Source organism: Notolepis coatsorum (assembly GCF_963971535.1).
Source record: "Notolepis coatsorum genome assembly, chromosome: 14".
Lineage (NCBI taxonomy): Eukaryota > Metazoa > Chordata > Actinopteri > Aulopiformes > Paralepididae > Notolepis > Notolepis coatsorum.
Genome location: NC_140178.1, coordinates 70,654,793 through 70,677,252, shown reverse-complemented (window position 1 = coordinate 70,677,252; position 22,460 = coordinate 70,654,793). Strand labels below are relative to the sequence as shown.

The following is a 22,460-nucleotide window of genomic DNA, read 5'->3' as shown; positions in this document are numbered from 1 at the left end:
CACGCCTCCCGTCTCAAAACCTTGTTGCGTGCCACCACCCACTTCAATGATAGCGCTCTCATATTTGCGAACGCATAAACTACATCTTAATGTATGGCTATGTGTCTAATCTGGCCGTCGCTTATCAATGACTTGTTTGCAGTAAACATTGTCGAAACGGATTGTTTTTTTTTTTTTTAATCGGTTAATTTCCGTTTTATACCATTTTGAAAAACGCTTGTTTCTTGAAACTTCCAGAAGATTCTGTGATAAAGGCCCTTTACTGTAATACACAAAACACGTTGTCATTTTTTGGCCTATTTATGAATCGTTTTCAAATAAACGCTAGATTATCGATAGTATATGTGTACTTATGCACGCTATAGAAGCGGGCTGAAAATCGAATCTCTTATTTCCTGATCGCACACACAGACACATTGATTGATACGTTGATATCTCTGTGAAAAAAGCTCTGATTATCCTAAGACTGGTAAAATAGATTCCGTTCTCCAAAAAGATTATTCCAATTCCTGATCGCCATTCCAAATATCGATCGCGTTTATTGATCCAACGCTGGGTGGTCGAAATACCGATTCCACGCTGTTCTGATGGTCCAGAATGAATTCGATCTTTTCATTCAGTCTAATCCAATGGGGTGCAGTACCACAGGGAGAGACGATAGGGGGCGGTATTTCCCCAATGGAGCTCAGAGAGAGTTCCAGTGGTAACGGGAGGCTAGATTGATGATAAATATGAATGGAAATCGCAAAAAAAAAGAGATTAAAAACGTGATTTCCCGTCCGTGGCACTCAACGGTCGGCATGAAATAACGAGAATTCTCGTCCGTGGCACTCAAAGTGTTAAGGGGCCAGTGAATACAACAGTGTTATCATCCTGTCCTTGTGCTCTATGCCCTCTTCCAAAGTGCACCCACCTAAACACAGGGCAGGGAGTCTCAGAAGCAGCACGTGCGATTGGCGGCTTTCCCTATGAGTGTCAATAAGACAGCGACTTCTATAGGGAACACAATGGTGGGGAAACACAAGTACCTTGCTGGGTGTAACCGGCTGCTAAAGATGCTTTAAAACTCCATTTCTTCTGATACTTCCGCTTGGCTTGCACAATAAACCATGGTCCCACCAGCTGTGGTGGTGAAGAGGGAACGGGCCGATCAACTGTTACAAAGCACTAAAAGGGTTGGTTCTCCTGTTAAACTGAACTCATTACGTGTAACACCCGGGAATCTATGGTGAAGCGTTAGGCTATGACATTATGTGCACACACACACCCACATATTACAGGAGAATGGAAAGCGGACAGAACGACAACAATTCACATAATATTAGTGGAACAGATCCTTGTATAACAAATGCTGCTGTTCAGTTCTGTTGATGTGATCATAATCTGGCAGATTGCTCCAACTTCCATTAATTTCTCGTCAATATTTCTTGGCATATTCATAAAAGAGGTGATTTCTAGTACCGACTCTCAAACGTATTAATTACGCCTGCAGACAGGGGAGGAAACTAACTTTTTGGCTTACCAGCCAACTGGCGGGTATCTGATTTTTTTTACCAGCCAAATAGATTTTTTACCAGACAAAAAAAATCGCTAATTGTGATAATTACTTCTTTGTACGTCTTCGTCTAAATTGATTTTCAATCATAGTAAATTAATCACACTGTCTCTACTCTTCAAAATATTACATCATTAAATCACATATTAACATGAAAGAGGTTATACTGAATGATGAATTGAAAATGGGGGACCCTGATGTAAACAAGACGAAAGTCTTTCTCTGGTCTGCATCCCCTTAACAATTGCATGTATTGAGCCGTACTGTACTGTACCCATTCTGCAATCTGTTAAATAAAGTTCTCATTCATCACAGCTCAACTACTAGGAATGTGTGTCTGACTCTTAAGTGCAGGAAATATTCATCAGAAAGGGGGGACATGATGGAGGGAATGGAAAGAGCAGGTTTGACAGGAGCAGGGTTGAAGGGATTGATTGATTGAAAAGTGTATTAACAGATTGCAGAATGGGTACAGTACAGTTCAATACATACAATTGTTAAGGGGATGCAGACCAGAGAAAGACTTTCGTCTTGTTTACATCAGGGTCCCCCATTTTCAATTCATCATAACATATTGGAGTGTGGAGGAAGTGGACAAGGCATTAAGCAAACAGGACTGAAATGGGGGACCCTGATGTAAACAAGACTAAAGTCCTTCTCTGGTCTGCATCCCCTTAACAATTGTGTGTATTGAGCTGTACTGTATTGTACCCATTCTGCAATCTGTTAATAAAGTTTTCAATCAATACTGGGTTGGGCAGTGAAAGAACCAAGCATTTCACTGTAATGTAATAGCTAAATAAAACAACTTGAACTTGACTTGTTACATTTGCACTCTGGTTGTATGCCAAATGTATTCTGGTTGTACTGTACTTGTGCTGTAAGATGACAATACATTGGAACCGAATCGACAACGCTAGGGGTTCAGCGGGTGTATTCTGAATGCCAAATATGACAACATCACCGTTGTGAAGGGCATATGGGCGAGTGGTGATATGCTGGGAAACCCGGTAATAATAAAATGTCACTCGGCTGCATTTAAGCAAAGCCGCTCAGTATAGTCCACTATGTTGAATGCGCGTTATGGTAGCTTGTTACATGCTAGGTAGCTAGCCGGCTAATGTTGTTGACTTGTCATTCTCATCCGACTCGAAGGAGACGCGTCGCGTGCTGTTGTTCGCCCCCATGTCAGACCGCACCGATATCCGAAAGCGACGACTCTACATGCAATTATTTTCATCCACTCATGTGTTTTTGTAAGTTTGTCTACGTTGTCAAGCCGGCTGCCGGTGGCAGGAGTTTGTAGGTCTGCGCGCAGTCAGTGGTCTGTCCACTTCCCCTAGATGGGCGGCATCTTCTAGAAAACGTGTGTTCATTGGAGGAGCTTAGAGCGCATCTGTACAACGATGATGTTCATTGGTTATGGTCTGATTATTATGTGGCGCAAATGGGAGGAATCAAGGGGGGAGTCAGAGTTCGGTTTGTGTCAGTGAGCGAATCAGCAGATTGCAGAATGATTTTTTTGTTTTGTTTTGTAATTACTAGTACTCGCCAGACTGGCGAGTGCTCTTCATGAATTACTCGCCAAACGTAAAAAATACTCGCAATTGGCGAGTAAAGTGGCCTAATTTCCTCCCCTGCCTGCAGAGCTCCGTTTCTTCTTCACTCATGGAAAGTTCAAAAAGCACATGGCAATCTCCCTCCCATTAATACGTGTCGACTCTTGAGAGAGAAATAAGCATCCTCTTTACTGCTTGTTTGTGTTCAGGCATAATGCAGCATTGCTGTATATGTACAGCTACACTTTTCTTGCTTCATATCACAGCCAGGAAAATGAACAGACTGAAATTGACTTTTGCTCCCGGGGCAATGTTTTGTCATTTTATTTCACTTACTCTGAAGCATTTTACATTAACTAAACATAAAATCTGGGCCACTTATTTGTCAAATGCTTACCCGGAAGTTGTTGAAATGGTCCAACTTCTCAAAATGTAAATGAAAAGTATGTTTACTGGGCGCTGCCATGATGAATTGAATGTGACTGGGAGTGAAAATAACACATTTTATGTGACTGGGAGTGAAAATAAACACATTTTATGTTCTAATCAAGATGATAGCCCCCAGTAAACACTACAGACAGACTCGTCATTGAAACATTCAGAAGTTGGACCATTTCAACAACTTTGAGGTAAGCAAGTTCAAGTTCTTTAATAGTTGTCATACAGAAGTACAGAATACATTTGACAAATAACATGGATTTCATGTCTAGGTAAAAATTTTCTGAGTAAGTCAAATTAGCAAAAGTAAATTTCAGTCTATGTTAATAAACCTGGCTGTGATATGAAGCAAGCAAAGCTAGCAAGTGTGTTATCATCACATCCCTGGTTATTTGCAGCTATGCCACAGCTTCACAACGCAATCTTCTCAAAAGGTGGTAAAGATGGGCTAGTTGTACAAATAAAGCAACTTGGCCGATGCAAACCATTGATTACAGCTCTTGCTGATCCACATCCACCAACATGATTGCACATTTTATTAACAGATTGCAGAATGGGTACAATACAGTACAGCTCAATACACACAATTGTTAAGGGAGATGTCACATGGAAAAAAGCCCTTCTCTACGCACACTTGAAGTCAATACACAACCAATCAAGTGTTGTGATAAGATAATAGAAGTACACAGCTGTGTTTGCAATAGTCTCTCTCTCAGCTTTATCTGAAAACAGTCGCCTGTGGTGAGATGTGTACAGTTGCCAATAAATTGGCATTAGCTTACAGCTAGACAGACTAAAGTATTGTGTATGTCACTTTTCTACATCAATACTGACATTGCATGGCATTTAGCATGTCTGTGCAAAGTATAGCCTAGAGATAGACCTAATAATGGCCAAATAGATAGCGAGCTTTTAATCTCACAAACAGGCCGTACGTTGTACATTCATAATTATAGTTTTAGCAGCCAGATGTTCTAATGGCTTGCTCAGTTCAAATATCCAGACGACTAACTAGCTAAGAAGACAGATGAAGAGGCTAGACCATCGAAAATACTATCCGCTTAAGTTTACACAGATATTAATCGTATCTACTCATTAGCTAACGTTTGTCAACTTGCTAGTCGTTTGTGCCTCTGGGGTTTAGTTGGGGCTTTGGTTGATCATAAAGCAGCAGTTTAGTCCATCAGCCCCACTATTTACAAATGGAGAAACACGTTTTAGCCATAGTTGACAACGTTAAATGAGTTATATAGCTGATTAAAATAACTACTGTCGTAACAACAGAGGATGCAAGTTGCACACACGAGTCGACTGGGACAGTTTGATCTAACGTTAGTCAACCTATCAATACCTATTTGACTATTGAGACCTAGCTAACGACATGCTAGCTAACTTCTGCACGTCTGTACTTAGACCGCAAGAAAGAATATTCAAACAGCCACTGAGTGTTTTGCATGACTGATAATCTTACCGATACTGTAACTGTTAGCCGAGACACCTGTGCGGTTTAATGAACGTTAATGGTTATTATGTTATGTGTATTCCTTTGCCGGCTAATCCAGTTAGTTTAAGTTACTTACCTTGTGTAGTGGAGCAACGCAGCACAGCGATAGGAAGATGCACCACACAAGGGCCCGACTGCTCACTGACCAGTCCATATTTGAGAGCCTCAAACCGGCGGGTAGAGAGGACTTAGATGTAAAGTAGCTAGCTACATAGAATATGTAGGTCGGATACAACCAAATACTACAAATAAATGTCTAAAGGTTGAAATATCTAAGCCTAACTGTGGCGTATCTGCCTCCTCTGGGCGGTTGGGAATCCGTGCCTGCTCTCTTCTTCTCTTCTTCTCCTTCTTCCTGGAAGGCACACTGTGGGGGCGGGACTTCGGGGGGGAGCTCCTGCTAGTGGAGGAGGGGGAAACCTACAAGTTGTCTGAACCAATGAGACGCCGCTATAGTTACCGGATGTGGTATAAAACCCTTCCGGGGACACTTCCACTTTATCTTGTGCTCTGCGGCGCGGTCTCCGAGACACGTTATTATTATCCTCGTCGTCACAAATGTTGAAGAAACCGCCGGTTATGCAGTTTACTACTACACGTGGTGATCGTACCACTGTATGGTTATATTGGTATATTTCCACATTATTAGTTAATAATGCGAGTTTAGTTTGGATTTAGAGGAAATTGGTCGCCACCACGTGGCAAGTAGAATTGCCAATGCCAAGAGAGCTAACGCTAGCCTAGAGTAGACTAGCAAATGACAAGGTATGGTTGTTTTATCTTCATATTTTATCTATAATGGGGACATAGTTGTAACTAGTATTATTATTCTAACCAATTGTATTTTGTACAGGAATACCGAGCTCTGATGGAATGTTCCAGATCCACACACGTGGATAAAACGTGTCCCCGTGCTCTTTTGGATAAAGAAAAGATGGCCGTGTTTGGATTCCTGGACGACAATGAGTTCCTGGAGTGGAGTTAATAGTTGGCTTTTTGCTTGTGCGTGATAAATGAGGTATGTTCCGATATATAATTAAGTACATTTAAATCTGACATAACTGCTAAATATGGCCTTTGGGTTATGAATGATGCAATTGAATGCGTTAGACTTCTGATACATGATGTTTATTCAAATCTGACATAACCCACTTGGCTATAACACCACGTCTTTGATAAATATTTTCCAACAATGGTTAACCTTACTGCCCCATCTCTCCTCTTCAGGGTCCAGGCTACACTTGGATTGGCTAATGGACACACAACAGCCGAGCTAAACTGAATCCCTAAGATTGCAGTTTTGGATGGCCATGGATAGATTCCTTAAGTAAGTGCTGGGGGGGGGGGGGGGGGGTCACAAATGTGGCTTTTGGGTTATGAATGATGCAATTGAATGCGTTAGACTTCTGATACATGATGATTATTCAAATCTGACATAACCCACTTGGCTATAACAGTCTTTGATAAAGATTTTCCAACAATGGTTAACCAGTTACTGCCCCCTCTCCTCTTCAGGGTCCAGGCTACACTTGGATTGGGAAATGGACCCATACCAGCTGAGCTAAACTGACAAATTGACCTTGTATTTTGATGTCTCAAAGAAGCCTGCTACAAGCACTGTCATGCCCATCGCATGTGTGCCTGCATGCTGAATAAAGACGTCCAGTTATTTTGTAACGCTAATGTTGTATTTATTGTAAAAGAAAAGCTTTGAACTTTGCCAACAGTGACCTGTTCAGCATCAATAAAGTTAAGACTGTTCAAAAATGTTGGGATTCATTTTCTGGTTTGTTTCTGTAATTTTTTTTGGCACAATCTTTGAACTTGTGTTGCCTTTTCCATGGCTACTCAGGCCAAGCTATTGTGCAAGATCATAGCATGGCTTGTTATAACTGAGTTTCTTGGCTTTTCCACCCAAGTCTCTCTTTTAAGAGCAATTCACAATGTCTTTCCTTTTGGTGATATTGGTGCAAAAATGTCAGTCCTGCATGCATTTGTTTCTCAACACATGTCCACAATGCTGTTTAATACATATTTTAGGTTCCAGGCACTTTACTGAAAACATTATTTTGCACACCTACCTTAATTTTTGCCAGTTAATCAGTTTGAATGTCTTCTGTGATGTCATCGGGGTGTACTTCATTCTTGTTATTTGAACCCTTGCACCGAAGAACGCAGTTTGGATTTATTTTCGACAGCCTGTGTATTTGCAGTTAAATATTTATAAAAAATAATCACTTTGTAGGTAATGTGATTATCATTAGGAAGTACTCAACCTTTGGTCTTGAATTGACATCTCAGTCAAATGGACTTGTATGGTTCTTTGTCTGAGGTATTCTATTACAGATCAATGAAATGTTGATGGGAAAAATGCACAAGGACTGCAATATTTCATTTAGCTGTAATTAATACATTCGGTGCCCTGATATAATAAAGGAGACATTCAAACTGCAAAACTTTTTAGAGCTTATGTGCAAAGGTGCCCCTTTAACCTAAGCGGTGAACAATAACGTAACCAGTATAGTTTAAGCAAAAGTTTATTTATTTTTTTATTGATCCACAATGATCAGAACCATAACATTATGTGACATCACTGAACACAACAGCAATGTTCTGATAAATTATCTCCACTGCAGATGAAGTACACAAACCTGTGAAACCGACGACATGTCTTTATAAACACGAAAGCTTCCATCAGTTTTCTTTACCCTCAAAAATGGTCTTGACTGGTTTGATGACCTGTTATTGTGGAATGTTTGATTATTTTAAAGGCACTTTCTGCCTCCTATACACTTTGCCAACACAGGCTACACATTTGAACATAAAACACGTATGACAACTCAAAAACGCTAAAGCAAAAGAGTATATCTTGGGAAATTATATATTCACTGTCATTCCAGCTGATAAGCATCCACATGTACACTAAAACAGTAAATTGATCAACAGAAATGAAAGCATTTCACCATTAGCTGGATGGCTAATAACCAGTGTGTGATTTGTTCCAAAGGGACTCCCATTTATCATCATCCCCCCTCAAACCACTTCCCACTGACGTCTCGTTTTCACTGGTTATGATTCACCAGCCATGACCTTCCAAACTGCATCTCCCATCCGTTAGTAGAAGCCTTCGTCCAATATCCAAAGTCAAAAGAGTCCAAGCGGACCACTGGGTATCTAACCTGCTGCTCCTTTTGTTACGGTTGACCAAGTATAGCTGTCAAATATGACTCATTGTGTCAATGATTGCTTTGACAATTAAAGCGTAAACGACCTATTAGGCTACTTGTGGTAGCCTCTGCGCAAACATTTATGAAATCCAAAGAAAGTCCTGTTGGTACGCGTATTGTGAATAAGCAACCTATTCCTTACACAGCCTGGAATTGCCTGGTTTGTTATACATTCATCATTAGGCCTCAATCCACCTACATTATAGCTATTATGTTTGTGGCGTTTATTTTGTCATGGATACCCCTCCTGGAGTGGGCGTGCGTCTTTTCGGCAAAGGACTCTAGTACCCTACACCTTCAGTGATCGCTCACAGGCTATTATCTATGTATGACCAATCCATTGTATCTCCAGACCAGCAGTCGGGACAGTATTTTTTAGGGGTATGTTATCGCCTGGTATCTTTGATGGACACAGTGGCATTGATCTGTTTGCATATAGACGCTAGGGAAATGGCACAGGCAGCGATGTGGATCAGATGGGAGGGAGACCCCTCAAAACGCCTGTCAGATGTGCACTAGATGCTGAAGCATACAGTATGGCAAAAACCATAGTACCAAGAGAATTTGCACAAAAAAAGACACTCTTCACAGACACACACACACACTCTTCAGACAATGCACTTCTTGTTCCTATGACCTTTTAACCTGGAACCTGAATGGAAAAGAGCTGTGGAATCGGCAATGTCGCACACAGGTGTATATTGTACAATGAATGATGTTTGGTGCAGCTGTACGGTACATCACAGGTATCATGGTTCTTCCTCTGGTTGATTTGGATGGCGACGTGTCCACCGTACACACTGATAAAACATTCTCAACATGCCCCAAGCTACTGTAGGTCATCGCAAATCCCATATTTCTTGCCACTCAAATATAAAACATTTGTGTCTGTTTTGGGACGTTACGTGACTTCTGTATCTGTAACAAGGACCAGTCTTAAACGGACGTCATTCTCTTCGCTTGTTTGTTTGTTTGTTATGTCCACTCAAATAATTATGAGCATGTCAAATACCAATCTTGTGAGTGTCAAGTGTCCTCACTACCTGACTGGCCACAGACTGTTGCAGGTAATTGATTGGAATATGGTCATGAAGACTGGACAACAGGCTCCAACCCTTTGGCACCTGTGCTTTGCTGTGAAGACAGGGACTTGTTGCCTATGTTCTTCTATTTCCATGTTGATTTGAATGGCCATCAATGGATGTTGTAAAACAAAACGGTCTTCACATGTCTGAGACGTCCGACAACGAGGGCTCTGGGTCCTTCATGGCATCAGTTGTCACGGTAACCAAGTTGCCATTGGAACGTGTGTCCATGGCAGAGTGCATGATGGGTAGCCATACGTCATCCATGTTTGGCATCACAAATATTTTCTGTCGGACAGCAAAAACAACAGGGAGTTCAATAGAATGCCAAGAATAGTGGATCATGAGCACTATGATAAAGAAAGGGAGCAGCATCTTAGGTTTATCTATTGAATTAAGCTTGTTGCCTACTTTGGAAAGCCTCTACCACTGATACTGTTATCTGGGTCTTCATATGAATGCCAATCTATCGTCTTGAGGTTAAAGAACGGCAGGAACTGATAAACGTGTCTGTCAAACAAGAGCCAAATGATCAGGCACAGCCATGAGATTGTATTGACTGTAAGAATGACAGATATTGATGTTGTGTTCTAAACAGAATATTATAGAAAAATGTCCACCCAGTTTCATACTCGAGCTCCACTCTATTAATATACAAGCTAACAATGAGTGCACTCCCCCCCCAGTCGTAAAAGCCAAAACAAAACGTAACACTACCCAAAATCCATAACTTAATCTTAACCCTGTGTTGTAGTGTTTTGGAACCACTGAGGAGTCTATTCATGGCAACTGTCTAAGCTTGGTGGGAAGCCAGACATATTCGCTCACTCATACTGACTGGGAATATGCAGCATCACAGCACTGTATGTCACCGGACAGGGGTTAGGAGTGGGGGGTAGATAATGATAACTTTCAGAGGAGCCAGGCAGGGATAAATGTAGTTCTACTGCAAGGCCGATGTAGTGACTTGACTGCAAGTGTGCCTCAGGCCAGCTATCTAGTAACAGCAAGCCTATTATTACCGTAGCTACAATATATATGTGGGACAGGCACAATGCTTTGAAGTTCCAGTAGGCGGCGGCCAGCTGTAAATGAATCCCAAACTCCATTGTCATCAACGAATACCTTTTTCTCTCTCTCTCTTTGTATTTCTTTGAGGGAGAAGATTTAGGAAAATGTACATCCCCTCGGACCATCAAAGGCCCCTGAATTTCATTGTATATATATCCCCATAGGGTACAAACAAAAAGGACAGGAAGATAACATCCTGGTGGCTCACCAACTTTCTTTGTCCCGAGGAAAGCAACAGTTGTGATTGGAGGATCATGAAAAGAGGGTGGGGTTTAAGATAGGCCAATTGCAACATCCTGGATTTAAATCCACCCCTCTTGACCTTTATAGCACGTCATCCTCCCTCTCTTCAACCATATTACCTGTCACTCTAATTTATTGTAAGAGTATTATACCATCTAATAAGGGAGGTAGGGTGGCCTAGAGAGATAAAGAGGCAGGCCAGTAACCCAAACATCACTGGTTCAATCCCTGACATCTATATACATATGTTGCCCAGTGCACCAAGCCCTGAACGGCTCCAGGGGGCGCTGCACTCCAGACAATCCTGCGTTCTGACCGCTGATGAAATGCATGTGTGGGGGGACTGTGTGTATGTGTGACAAGGAGAGACATGTGAAAAGATCAATTTCAATTGCCTCATGTACACTGAAAATAAACGAATGTTCTCATAAAAGCTGAAGAGAAGAACAAGATGTCAGTGTTAAAATCAGACAAATAACCCACTAGCTATCAGTGTTTGTGTTATTCTCTTAATCTGACTTCCTCAAACCTGTGAGCCAGCATTAGCAAGTGTTTAACCCTTTCACTACCACACTACAAAGGGTTAACACTTTCACTACCACACTACAGAAGGTTAACCCTTTCACTACAGACGATTAACTGTTAGTGAAAGGGTTAATTTCCTTTAGTTTTCTCTGGGCATACCTGGAATTCTTGGTCCAGTTTCTTCTCAATCCAGTCCGTCACATGGGCCAAAGTGACCTCCCTCTCCCCAAGTTTGGGCCGTGCTTTTAGCTCTAGGTGGGGGGGACCTCGGAAACCATACCTGTCGCATGGAAAGCAGAGATACCAATGAAGCAAAATTAATGGTCTGAATGATGCAAAAACTGATTTTTATTACAGTATCATAGTCCAATGTTCAGAGCCGCAGAGGAATGTAATTAAAATATGATCCACATTATATTTTATCCACAGCTGCCCCCTCCCTCTGGAACTCCCTCCCCAGCCACATCAGCAATGCCGCCACCCTACTGTCCTTTACAAAAGCCCTCAAAACCCCACCTTTTCTCATAGATGGTTGTTTGCTATTTTTTTTTACCCACACTGTAAATCATATTTGAGCACTGAAAAGCGCTATATGAATAGAATGTTCTAGTTGATTTGTTTTGATGTTTTTTATTTTCGTGTCTTACATACAGGTGTATGCCCAGCCCATATGGGCTTACAAGACACATAACAATAAGTATATAATATACTTGACCAATTACTTGACAAATGACATATAGACCAAGATGTCATTTGTTCTAGTATTATTATTATTATTATTATTATTATTATTATTATTATTATAGATATGACCTGGTATTTAAATCAAAATACATATATTCATGAATACATAATGTAGCCACAACAGCCATGTATTCTCATTTACATTATTTAATTGGATATATTACATTTCACTTTTCCAATAACAACACATTTTTAGTCTTCACCACTACTTCCATACCTACATATGACCAGTAGAGGGCACAGTGGTATATTCTTAACCCAGGACTTCCCCATTCAGAGTCTGCCCTCATAATACACACAAATATCCAAACTCCCCTGCCCCAGATGAACACACCATATCCTGTCGGTGGGGGGAGGTGGGATGTTGACGGCCAGGGTCCCACAGCACTCCTGCACCTCCACGGTGAGCAGCAGGGGCGTGTTGGACACCTCCTCCATCTTCTTCTTGATGAACTCCGTCTCTGTGGCCTTCTGGAAGTACTTGGACTTGGCGATCTTGTCCACGAAGCGCATGATCTTGCTAGGCCTGTGGCCTCCCACATACCTGAGAGAGAGAAGGAAGATGGGAAAGAGCCGACAGAGAAGGAGGAGGAGGAGAGAAGGAGTGAGTTAGATTCATAATTTATTCATCACAGCATCTCTCTCCCTACTCAGGGGGTACCACGCAGAACATGAGGAATAACTATGAAGTCACTGAATATGTTTCTGCTGATTTATTATAATTATTAAAAAAAATATATCGTATATAGGTGATGATGTAAGTGGCGAGGACTTATCTCAAACCCTGCCCCTTTTCTTGATCCTCCAATCACAGCTGTCGCTTACCTCGGACAAACTTTGTTTGTACGAGGAAGTCCGAGGTAAGCGACAGCTGTGATTGGAGGATCAAGAAAAGAGGGCAGGGTTTGAGATAGGTCCATTGGCTCACCCCTCAGCTCCTGGCAGAATGGCTTTGTCGGCGAGGAGCTCTGGGGAATCCTCCTCGTCAGATGAGCCGGCGCTGGATGATTCTTCATCGCTGTCTGCCAGACAGTAGGCCCGAGGCCTAGGCCTGATGCACACACACACACACACACACACACACACACACACACACACACACACACACACACACACACACACACACACACACACACACACACACACACACACACACACACACACACACACACACACACACACACACACACACACACACACACACACACACATTACATAGACCCATTATTCATCCAAACTAAAGCCCACACGCACATGTGATTTACTCCATCCACAGACCACTTGCTGGAGAGCTTGAGGAAATAAATCTACTAAATCTACTTAAAAAAAAGGTTCAGGCTTCTATTCCCAAACTCACCATGTAGACAATATATCCAGAGAGGTAAGCATCCAGAGAGAGGAGAGACAACGGAGAAGAGAAGAGGGGGAAAAGTCAATAGAGAGGAGAGGAACACAGAAAGACAGACATGACAACAATAGAGCTCGAAATGCAAATTCACCCCTGTTGAGGAGCTGGCTCAGAGCCGTTCGCTATGGTTAGGAATTGATTATTGATTCCTCAGACGTCTCCCTTATTGTATCCCAACCACTGAATAGGCATCAACACTAACCATCAACACGTAGCAGCAGGAACCATAAGCTGTCTTATGATGCCAGGGACTGTGAAGGGTTTCTCACGTTCCCAGTCTTATAACCCCAAGGGTAGAAAGTAACCATTACATTTATATTTAGTCATTTAGCTGACACTGTTATCAAAAGTGACTTACAAGTTCTGTAGGAATGGTAATTAACATTGTTTGTCACACAGTGTCGAACTTGAGTGCTACAGCCTTGAGTGTATAGTAGTAAAGACATACTGTATTAGCATAGTAGGTAGTAATATAGGAAAGGTAGATTCATAAGTAGCAAAGTGCATGACAGTAAAAGACAGTTACGGAGGTTAGTGTTTATTTAATTTATTTATTAATTATTATAATTTTTCCCTTCTTCATTTCAGATATTGATTGAAGTGTGTTTTAGTCGACAGTGGAAAATTGGGCAGGTTTTGGCTGTCCTGACTCCTGACTGTGGTGGGAAGTTTGTTCCACCATTGTGGAGCGACAACCTAGAATAGCCTGCTTCTCTTTGATGACCCCCCTGGAGCTGGGATAGGAGTGGGTCTGAAGTGGCCAGAAGATGTAGAGCGGAGGGGTCTTGAGGGTGTGTAGTTAGAGACCATTGACCGGAGGTAGGAGGGAGCCGTTCCCTTCGCTGCACGGTATGCCAGGTCAAGGACCTTGAAGTGCAGCTTTCTAAGAAGTGGGGTAACATGGGCTGACTTTGGTAGGTTGGAGATCAGGCATGCTGCTGCGTATGAGCTGTATGAAGTGGCTTGGTGGCGGTAGCAGTAGGTGCAAGTACCTTTGCTCGAGTACAATAAATACTTTTTGAGGTATTGACACTTTAATTGAGTATTTCCATTTGAGAGGAATTCATCCTTTGAATCCACTACGTTTCAAAGGAGATGCGCTACTTTTTCACCACACATCAACAGAGTGCCTGCAGTTGTTGCAAAACAGGTCTATATGTACTGTGGCAGCGTGGGTGTTGCGTGTCCCTGCCGAGTATCATTCTAGTTTAACTTGTTTTAAGAGAAATACGATTTTAAGACTATGAAGAGTATGAGATGAAATCAAACAGCAAAGAAATGAATGCGCATATTTGGAAAAAATAATCAGCAAGTATTCTCTCAAGTGTGTTCTTTCATTTGACAGAGACATTTCTTGATCAAAGGCCATACAATGCAGATACAGTATGTTGGGTTTTAGTGTGATTTTCCATGCATCTCCCATAAACTTCAATAGCATTGGCACCAAATGTCTGGCTCTCCTTGGATGAAATCACTTGTTGAAAGGAGAATGCCACAGTGGTGTGCATTCAATCATAAACACTGACTGAACTGTCCTGGGGCACAGGAAGAACATACTGACTGAACTGTCCTGGGGCACAGGAAGAACATACTGACTTAACTGTCCTGGGGCACAGGAAGAACATACTGACTGAACTGTCCTGGGCCACAGGAAGCGGGGTGGCACGTGGTGTAGTGGTTAACACTGTCGCCTCACAGCTAGAAGGTCCTGGGTTCGATACCCGCTTGGGGACCAGGTTGCCATGTTGCCATGTTGCCAGTTACCCAGGTGGGGTATCTCCCGGGCCTTTCTGTATGGAGTTTGCATGTTCTCCCCGTGCTCGCAAGGGTTTCCCCTCCCGATAAGATAAACCCAATGGAAAAACATGCACAACAGATCGCTAACGCTGTCGCATCCCTGACGAAGACAGACAGGAGCACTTGGTGTGGCGCACACTGCATCCCTTGTCTGCTCCCGGCTGCCCTTGGGGGGAAGGACGACGGGATGGGAAGTGCAGAGAACATTTCATCAGCGACTCAGTGCATGTGTGTGTTCCTGTGGGTCGCCTATCGCTGTCAGGGGTGCAGTGGTAATTTCAGAAGTGGTTGTACTCTGTTTAAATGATGTCACATGCACGCGCTCTCCCGTGCGTGCACGCATGCGCATAAATGTTCCCTCGCGTCCCTCGCGTGAATGATTATTATGCATAAATAGTAGGAAACATGTTTGTATAGGAAATTACTCGTTTTAGTTTAGTTTTTGTAAATATTGCCTTCAAATAGAGAAGCTGAAAAAGGTAGCAGGATGTAGCATTCAATATATAAAGAAATTATATTGTCAACAGATATGGTCGAAAAACAAACAATGTTTTAAATGTAATTGTAGATACACTATTGTAGTTACAATTTCTTTAATTGAATTAACTTAAACTATAAAAGTGAATACAAACTAAATTAACAATGTAACTTACAGTTTACAGAAGGACAGTTTCCTTCTGAAGCACAACTTAAGAAATGTCTCATCCTTCCAGTCGGGACCATTTGTCACATAGTGAGAGGTTCCACAGCTCAAGTAAACCTCCACCAATTGGTACAGGGATTGTATTTTGGTTTTGCTCTTCTCGTTCTTTGTTATGCTATTGTTATGCTATTGTTATGCAAGTAGCCAGCTGAGTACCGGTACTTGGCGCACGGCACGTCGACGAGTCGAGTGAAAGTTGTGAACACATTTTCGTGTGCATGTGCGTGCACGTGCTTCTGCTCAGAAAAGTGGTGGAACGGCGTGCTACCGCGTGGCATGACCACTGCACCCCTGATCGCTGTGTGTTAAATCTGCATGACAAATAAAGTCTTCTTAAAAACATACTGACTGAACTGTCCCGGGCACAGGAAGAACATACTGACTGAACTGTCATATGACAAGGAAGAACATACTGACTGAACTGTCCTGGGGAACAGGAAGAACATACAGTATGTGAATTCTTTAAATGGGTGGCAAATGTGTTTTCCTGGTTCTGTTTCATAGCCTCACCCCTCTTTCCCTTGCTCCCCAAGTCTCTCGCCCTCCTTCCCCAGACGAGCCAAGTTCATCTTGGTCTCCAGGGTCATTAGGAAGGAGCCGGTGTAGGAGACCTCCAGATCAAACCACAGACCTGGAGAGAGATAGAGAGAGACAAACAGACAGAGAGAGAGGGAGAAACAGACAAACAGACAGAGAGAAAGCAAATAAGTGTTGTCACAATTCTAGTCACATTACGCACTTTGGAAAATGGGGTTGCTTTTCATTCACAAATTAGCACCTACATTCAGCTCTCAACAGGTATCACCTTGCATTCTGGGTCAACATCACAAACCTGCTAAACGACCAATTATGAGTGTTATCTTTGTGGACTAAATGCCAAACAGCCTCCAGCTTCGTTTCTAATTGCAATGTAACACCCCCCCCCCCACACACAGAGCAGGAAGAGGACGTATCCTCCAATGAATGCTGGAAAGGTTAACTCCTACTGATGGCTGGGCTCAGCAGGGCTGCTTCCTTTTGGCTTGGCACACTTCTCAGCAGGATATTATGGGAGGAAGATGTTGATCCCCCTGTTGTTTTGTTTGCTAAACGTTATGTAGGCTACTTGTTGTTTAAACTGCATAACGTATTGAGCTACAAGGGTGCTGTACTTGGGATATGGCTCAGAAACTTACCAGATAGGTATTCTGGGGCAATGCCATTGCTTGAAAAGCTAGCAAAAGAATCTGAGTATCACTTCTAAAGGTGACAGGAAGCCAACACTTTGCAGTATTCTTTATTATGGTGTGTTGTCCAGTCTGCTGGTAATAAAATCATCCAATAATATATCTGTGTCAGCTTGAGAGAGGAAAGGCCTGACTCTGGGAATGTTCTTTAAATGATAAAATTTTCTACATCTCTGGTATGGTCATCAGCCTTCAAATCACTGTCCTTGATGTCTCTCTAGGGTCTTTTCCCGCCAATTGCCATCTATTTCAGTCTTCTCTTTATTAAGCTGAAGAGAGTTCTGTGTCATCCATTTATTGTTGTCAGATATATAACTGATCAATAGGGCTGATACTCTCATACATGCACTTATCTCAATCGTTGGCTCTTCATAAGTGCTCATTGATTTGAGTGTGTGTGTGTGTGTGGCAGCAGTGTATAGAAGCTAAATGGCATTAAGTCAGGGCACGTCTGGGATGAGACAGACAATAGAGAGACGGTCTGGAGGACCCAATTAACTGGGAGTAATCAACACAATCTGCCCACTCATACGTGCCTGTGTGTATACGTGCACAGCACACTTCCATGTGTGTATGTGTGTGCATGTGCCCCTTCAACAGTGTGAGTATTTAGTAGGAGCAAAACAGGAACATTGTAAGTCAACCGACCTGTAGGAGTCGCTGTCCACAACGTAGTTGTACATAGTTATTTACAGAGCATATAGGACATGCTAGGTAGCTTTGGTAGTGCAATACACTGTTCCTGTTATTCTAATTTAAAGTGGCCTTTCCTTTTGGCCATAAGTGTGCGTGTGTGCGGCATGAGTGTGTGCCCGCTCATGTTAAAGTGTTAAGTGGCTGCTAGTGTGTGAGCGTGCACAGCGTGCGTGTCGTGTGTGTGTTCATGTGTGCTTGTGTGTGGATAGTTCAGTGTTCTGTGGCACTCAATGTTCATTGTTCAGGGCTCTGATGGCCTGGGGGAAGAAGCTGAGCCTAAGCCGCAAACTTTCGTATGCGAAAGTTTAGCTTCCCAGTATAGTGCTTAGGGTACGTTTGAACCAAGAAGAAGACGTTCTACTGCCGGACTGTGCTGTGGATATTCCACACGCTGCGTTTAGGAATGTATAGGCGAAAGACTAGGGGGTTGCACTGACCAAAGCTTAGCTTCAAGTATAGGCTTGTTAGCCCAGTTAGCTCACGTGTCGCTCCACCGTCTCCCAGCCCCGCAGCGGACACCGCAGCAGACGTCGCTGGACCGCACCCGCCTCCAGCATTCTCCTAGCCGACCGCCAGTCCAGCTATTCGCCTGCCTAACGTCAGCCCAGCCAGCCCCCTTGCTATCACAGGTGACAACCACGGGACCGTTCGACGGCCACCTCGCGTCACAGACATTCGTTGCGGGAGCAGGCCAGCACTCGGTTGGTACACTCACACCAGGTACTGTTAGCGCTCCAAGCGCTCTGGAACATTATCGGCGAACATTATCCTTTTCGAGAGCATGCCCTCTAAGGGCGAAGAGAATAAGATACTTTGAGCTGGCACGTGCACCAGTGACTGGGGGCGCCCCAACGTTTGTTGTTTTAGGTAATGCCGGCTTAGATAGGCTTTTTGTTTCAACTGTGGGCCCACTTAATTTTCTGGTTACATGTGTTGTGTGATTAAGTTGTGCAGACAGCACTAAGGTATATTGATAATTTTTCCCATTGAATAGCTTGCGGAGCTCGCCGCTACCCTCTCTCCCTACGGGGGAATGAAAAGAATATTAACCCTTACGGGGACCTGTTTCATTACCGTGGAGTGTAAGATCCAAGTGCCATGCATTGTGCCGTGTATTGAATGAAAGATTGAAAGATTGTGTTAGCTAAGACGTGTGTTTGAGTGAAACAAATAGTTGAGTTCAATCTTTAAATAAAGATTGAATGAATGCATGCAGAATTCAATATGATGCAATTCTCCCGGAGCACTTGCATAGATAGCTCTCATTAAGTCCATGCAGTTTCTGCAACTGGTCTCCTTCCACACCCCCCTCGCAGGGCTCATTACGCTCCTTGGATGGGCTGCTGTCTGGGGAGTAGATCTGTGGGTTGTCTCGGCTCAGACAAGCCAGAGGGCATTAATGAGGCTCACAGTCTCTGTTGTGGAAACGTGGCGAATATGAAGACTTAGCATCAACACCCTGCACTGCAGAGAAATTAAATGCCTTCCAGATTTGCTCACTATTGTAGATCTGTGAATGCCAGGGACACAGGGACTTAAGATGGGAGTGGACTGACAGACCTAAAGATTCAGACTCAGCTTCTTCCCCCAGGCCATCAGAACACTGAACACTGATCTCTCCACACACAAGCACACACACACACACACACACACACACACACACACTACAAAAAAAGTTACTTTGAAAAACATAACTGTATATTATTGTATATAGTACTCATTACCTTATTCTTAACACTTTGAGTGCCAGCAGGGGGCACCAGAAATAGCGCTTGAGTGCCAGCGCTGTAGTCAATGGGAGGGCGATCACATTTGCGAACGCATAAACTATATCTTAAGTTATGCCTATGTGTCTAATACGCCCGTCGCTTATCAATGACTTGTTTGCAGTCAACATTGTCGAAACGGATTTTTTAATCGTTACATTTCTGTTTTATACCATTTTGAAAAACACTCGTTTTTTGAAACTTCCAGGGGAAAAAAAGATTCTGCAGGAATTGCGCTTTACTGGAATACACAAAACACGTTTTTCGGCCTATTTATGAATCGTTTTCAAATAAACGCTAGATTATCGATAGTATACGTATACTTATGCACGCTAGAGAAGCGGGCTGAAAAATGTATTATCTTATTTCTTGATCAGCACACACACACTCACAGCCACACACACACATATGGGCAGGGCCGCCTGGGAGAAATGCGAGGCCCTGTGCGAGATTTAACGCGAGCCCCCCCCCCCCCCCCCCCCCAAAAGGTTAAAAAAAATTATATATATATATATATATTTTTTTTTTCATACAGTCAACATATTCTTAAATAATAGCGCTGCCCGAGGCGGGGCATGATACAGTCAACATATAGCAAAAGAGAGAGCGAGAGAGAGCTCCCGTTCTACAGTCAATATACAGTGTATAGAGAGAGAGAGAGAGAGACACATTGGAAAGAAATTGAAATGCTATTTGGCCCTAAACAGAGAGTACAGTGGCAGAATACCTGAGCACTGTGACTGAAGATCCTTGACTATGTACAGACTCAGCAAGCACAGCCTAGCCATCGAGAAAGGCCGCCATAGGCAGACTGTGTGTGTTAGAAAGAGAGAGAGAGAGAGAGAGAACATGTGTGTTTGTCATGTGTGTGTGTGTTAGAGAGAGAGCATGTATGAGAGATCCAAAAGGACAAAGATCAACACTTAAATCCAAGAGAGAGAGAGAGAGAGAGAGAGAGAGAGAGAGACACATTGGAAAGAAATTGAAATGCTATTTGGCCCTAAACAGAGAGTACACAGTGGCAGAATACCTGAGCACTGTGACTGAAGATCCTTGACTATGTACAGACTCAGCGAGCACAGCCTAGCCATCAAGAAAGGCCGCCATAGGCAGACTGTGTGTGTTAGAAAGAGAGAGAGAGAGAGAGAGAGAGCATGTGTGTTAGAGAGAGAGCATGTATGAGAGAGAGAGAGAGAGAGAGCATGTGTGTGTGTGTTAGAGAGAGAGCATGTATGAGAGATCCAAAAGGACAAAGATCAACACTTAAATCCAAAGAGAAGAGGGTCTATACCAGAGAAACCAAAGCAGCAAGGAGCCAATGGCCGACATCAGCTAAATAGGCTAGCCAGGTACTGTGACACCAGGCCACACACAGCTTTGGCCAACGGCCCAACGCTACCCAAGCTACACAAACGACCAAGACATTCACACACAGCACATGTCGTATCTCCAAATGTTGTGAAGTAGCATATGTTTTGCCTGGAAAAAAACATCGTTATTAACAAAACATTCGGGAGGGGAAGGAAGGAAGAGTGGGGTAATGTCATGACATTTTCATTAATCTTACCTGTACCAAGGAACGCAGGGCGAAAGGCCGCAACACAGGTCTCCACGTTGACGAAAGGCCTCTCGCTGTCGGGACAAAAATAAGCTATGGCCAGAGCCTTGTCATGGTGCAGGCCCGACTACATCTTCTGTCAAAGATGATGTCGTAGTCAGAGTGCCAGAACCCCCTGCTATTCTCACAGCTAATGTCAATGGTCGTAGCACAAGCTAACAGCTAACTCAAGGCTAACTGATAGCATCAAACGAACGTTCCCAGCCGAGCGCAGCCGGCAGTTAACGTCGAAGCTAAACAGCTAACTGGCTAACAGTTAGCTCAACCAGGCTATCGCTAACCATTAGCTAACGCAGAAGCAAGCTATGCGGCTACATACAGCCAGGTGCTGACACCAGGCACACACCGTTAGCTACTAGTAGTACTACAATAGCTAGTCGGCCAGTTTAGCTCCAGAGAGAGAGAGAGAGAGAGAGAGCGATGTCCACGGCGGGAATAGAATAGAGTTAATAGAATAGGTTAAAAACTCACCAAACGTCCAAGAGGATGGAGACAACCGCGTGGAGTTGACGAAGTTCATCTGCCAAACGACCATCCTCTTCATCTTGGCTGCATGTCTCTAGGTTAGCTAACGCTAGATAGCCTTTAGCTAAGCTAGCTACTAGCCGACATCATCATGGCTATATCCCGACTGCATCATGACAAGGCTCCGGCCATTTGTCCCGCCAGCGAGAGGCCTTTCGTCAACGTTCCTTGGTGACTGACCGACTGATAATGACCGACCTTGGCTGGCATAACTAAGCATAATAGTCAAAAGCTGCACGCACGAAATAGTCAAACGCAGCTGACTCTTCTTCTTCTTCTTCTTCGTTTAAGTTTCCGGCGGCGTACTACACATGATGTAAGTAACCACTCCCTTCGTTGAAACCAATAGTATGTCTGCTGCAGAGCACCAGAGCTCCAATAGTGACCCAGGTGCAGACCCAGGAACAAGTCAGACACATTCTACAAACGTGTCTAATGTGAAATATATAAGCATATAAGCAAAACTAGATTTTAGGTATGTGATGAAAAAGGGCCTCGCGGGAAGGGGGGCCTCGCAAAAAAAAATTATAATAAAAAAAAAAAAAAAAAAAAAAAAAAATTATTTTGCGAGGCCCCCCTTCCCGCGAGGCCCTGTGCGACCGCACTGCTCGCACACCCCCTGAGGCGGCCCTGCATATGGGACACGCTGAGATATAGGTGAAAATAACTCTGATTATCCCAAGACTGGTAAAATAGATTCCTTACCTCAGATCAGATGTTCTCCAAAAATATTATTCAAATTCCTGATCGCCATTCCAAATATCGATCGC

At 43.2% G+C, this 22,460-nt stretch overlaps 2 protein-coding genes and 1 long non-coding RNA gene across 4 annotated transcripts in view; 1 reads left to right on the top strand and 2 right to left on the bottom strand.

Moving 5' to 3' along the window:
- Window positions 1–5,371, bottom strand: part of ern1 (endoplasmic reticulum to nucleus signaling 1) — a 73,288-nt gene extending 67,917 nt beyond the window's left edge. The window contains exon 1 of the mRNA XM_084329513.1: window positions 5,133–5,371. Coding sequence (XP_084185639.1) covers window positions 5,133–5,210 — 78 coding nt within the window. The 5' untranslated portion in view covers window positions 5,211–5,371. The remainder of the gene's footprint in view (window positions 1–5,132) is intronic.
- A 202-nt stretch (window positions 5,372–5,573) lies between these two features.
- On the top strand, window positions 5,574–6,812 carry LOC311239994. The gene is made up of 4 exons (XR_014620458.1): window positions 5,574–5,821; window positions 5,910–6,074; window positions 6,284–6,383; window positions 6,572–6,812. It is a non-coding gene; the product is annotated as an uncharacterized lncRNA (long non-coding RNA).
- A 97-nt stretch (window positions 6,813–6,909) lies between these two features.
- tex2 (testis expressed 2) overlaps window positions 6,910–22,460 on the bottom strand; it is a 156,066-nt gene continuing 140,515 nt past the window's right edge. The window contains exons 9-13 of one of the 2 annotated variants that reach the window (XM_084328553.1): window positions 16,370–16,490; window positions 12,880–13,002; window positions 12,286–12,495; window positions 11,367–11,487; window positions 6,910–9,656 (exon numbers count right to left, since the gene is read on the bottom strand). In XM_084328553.1, the coding sequence (XP_084184679.1) occupies window positions 9,507–9,656; window positions 11,367–11,487; window positions 12,286–12,495; window positions 12,880–13,002; window positions 16,370–16,490 (725 nt within the window). In that variant the 3' untranslated portion in view covers window positions 6,910–9,506. The remainder of the gene's footprint in view (window positions 9,657–11,366; window positions 11,488–12,285; window positions 12,496–12,879; window positions 13,003–16,369; window positions 16,491–22,460) is intronic. The other variant, XM_084328554.1, reaches the window with a different exon arrangement.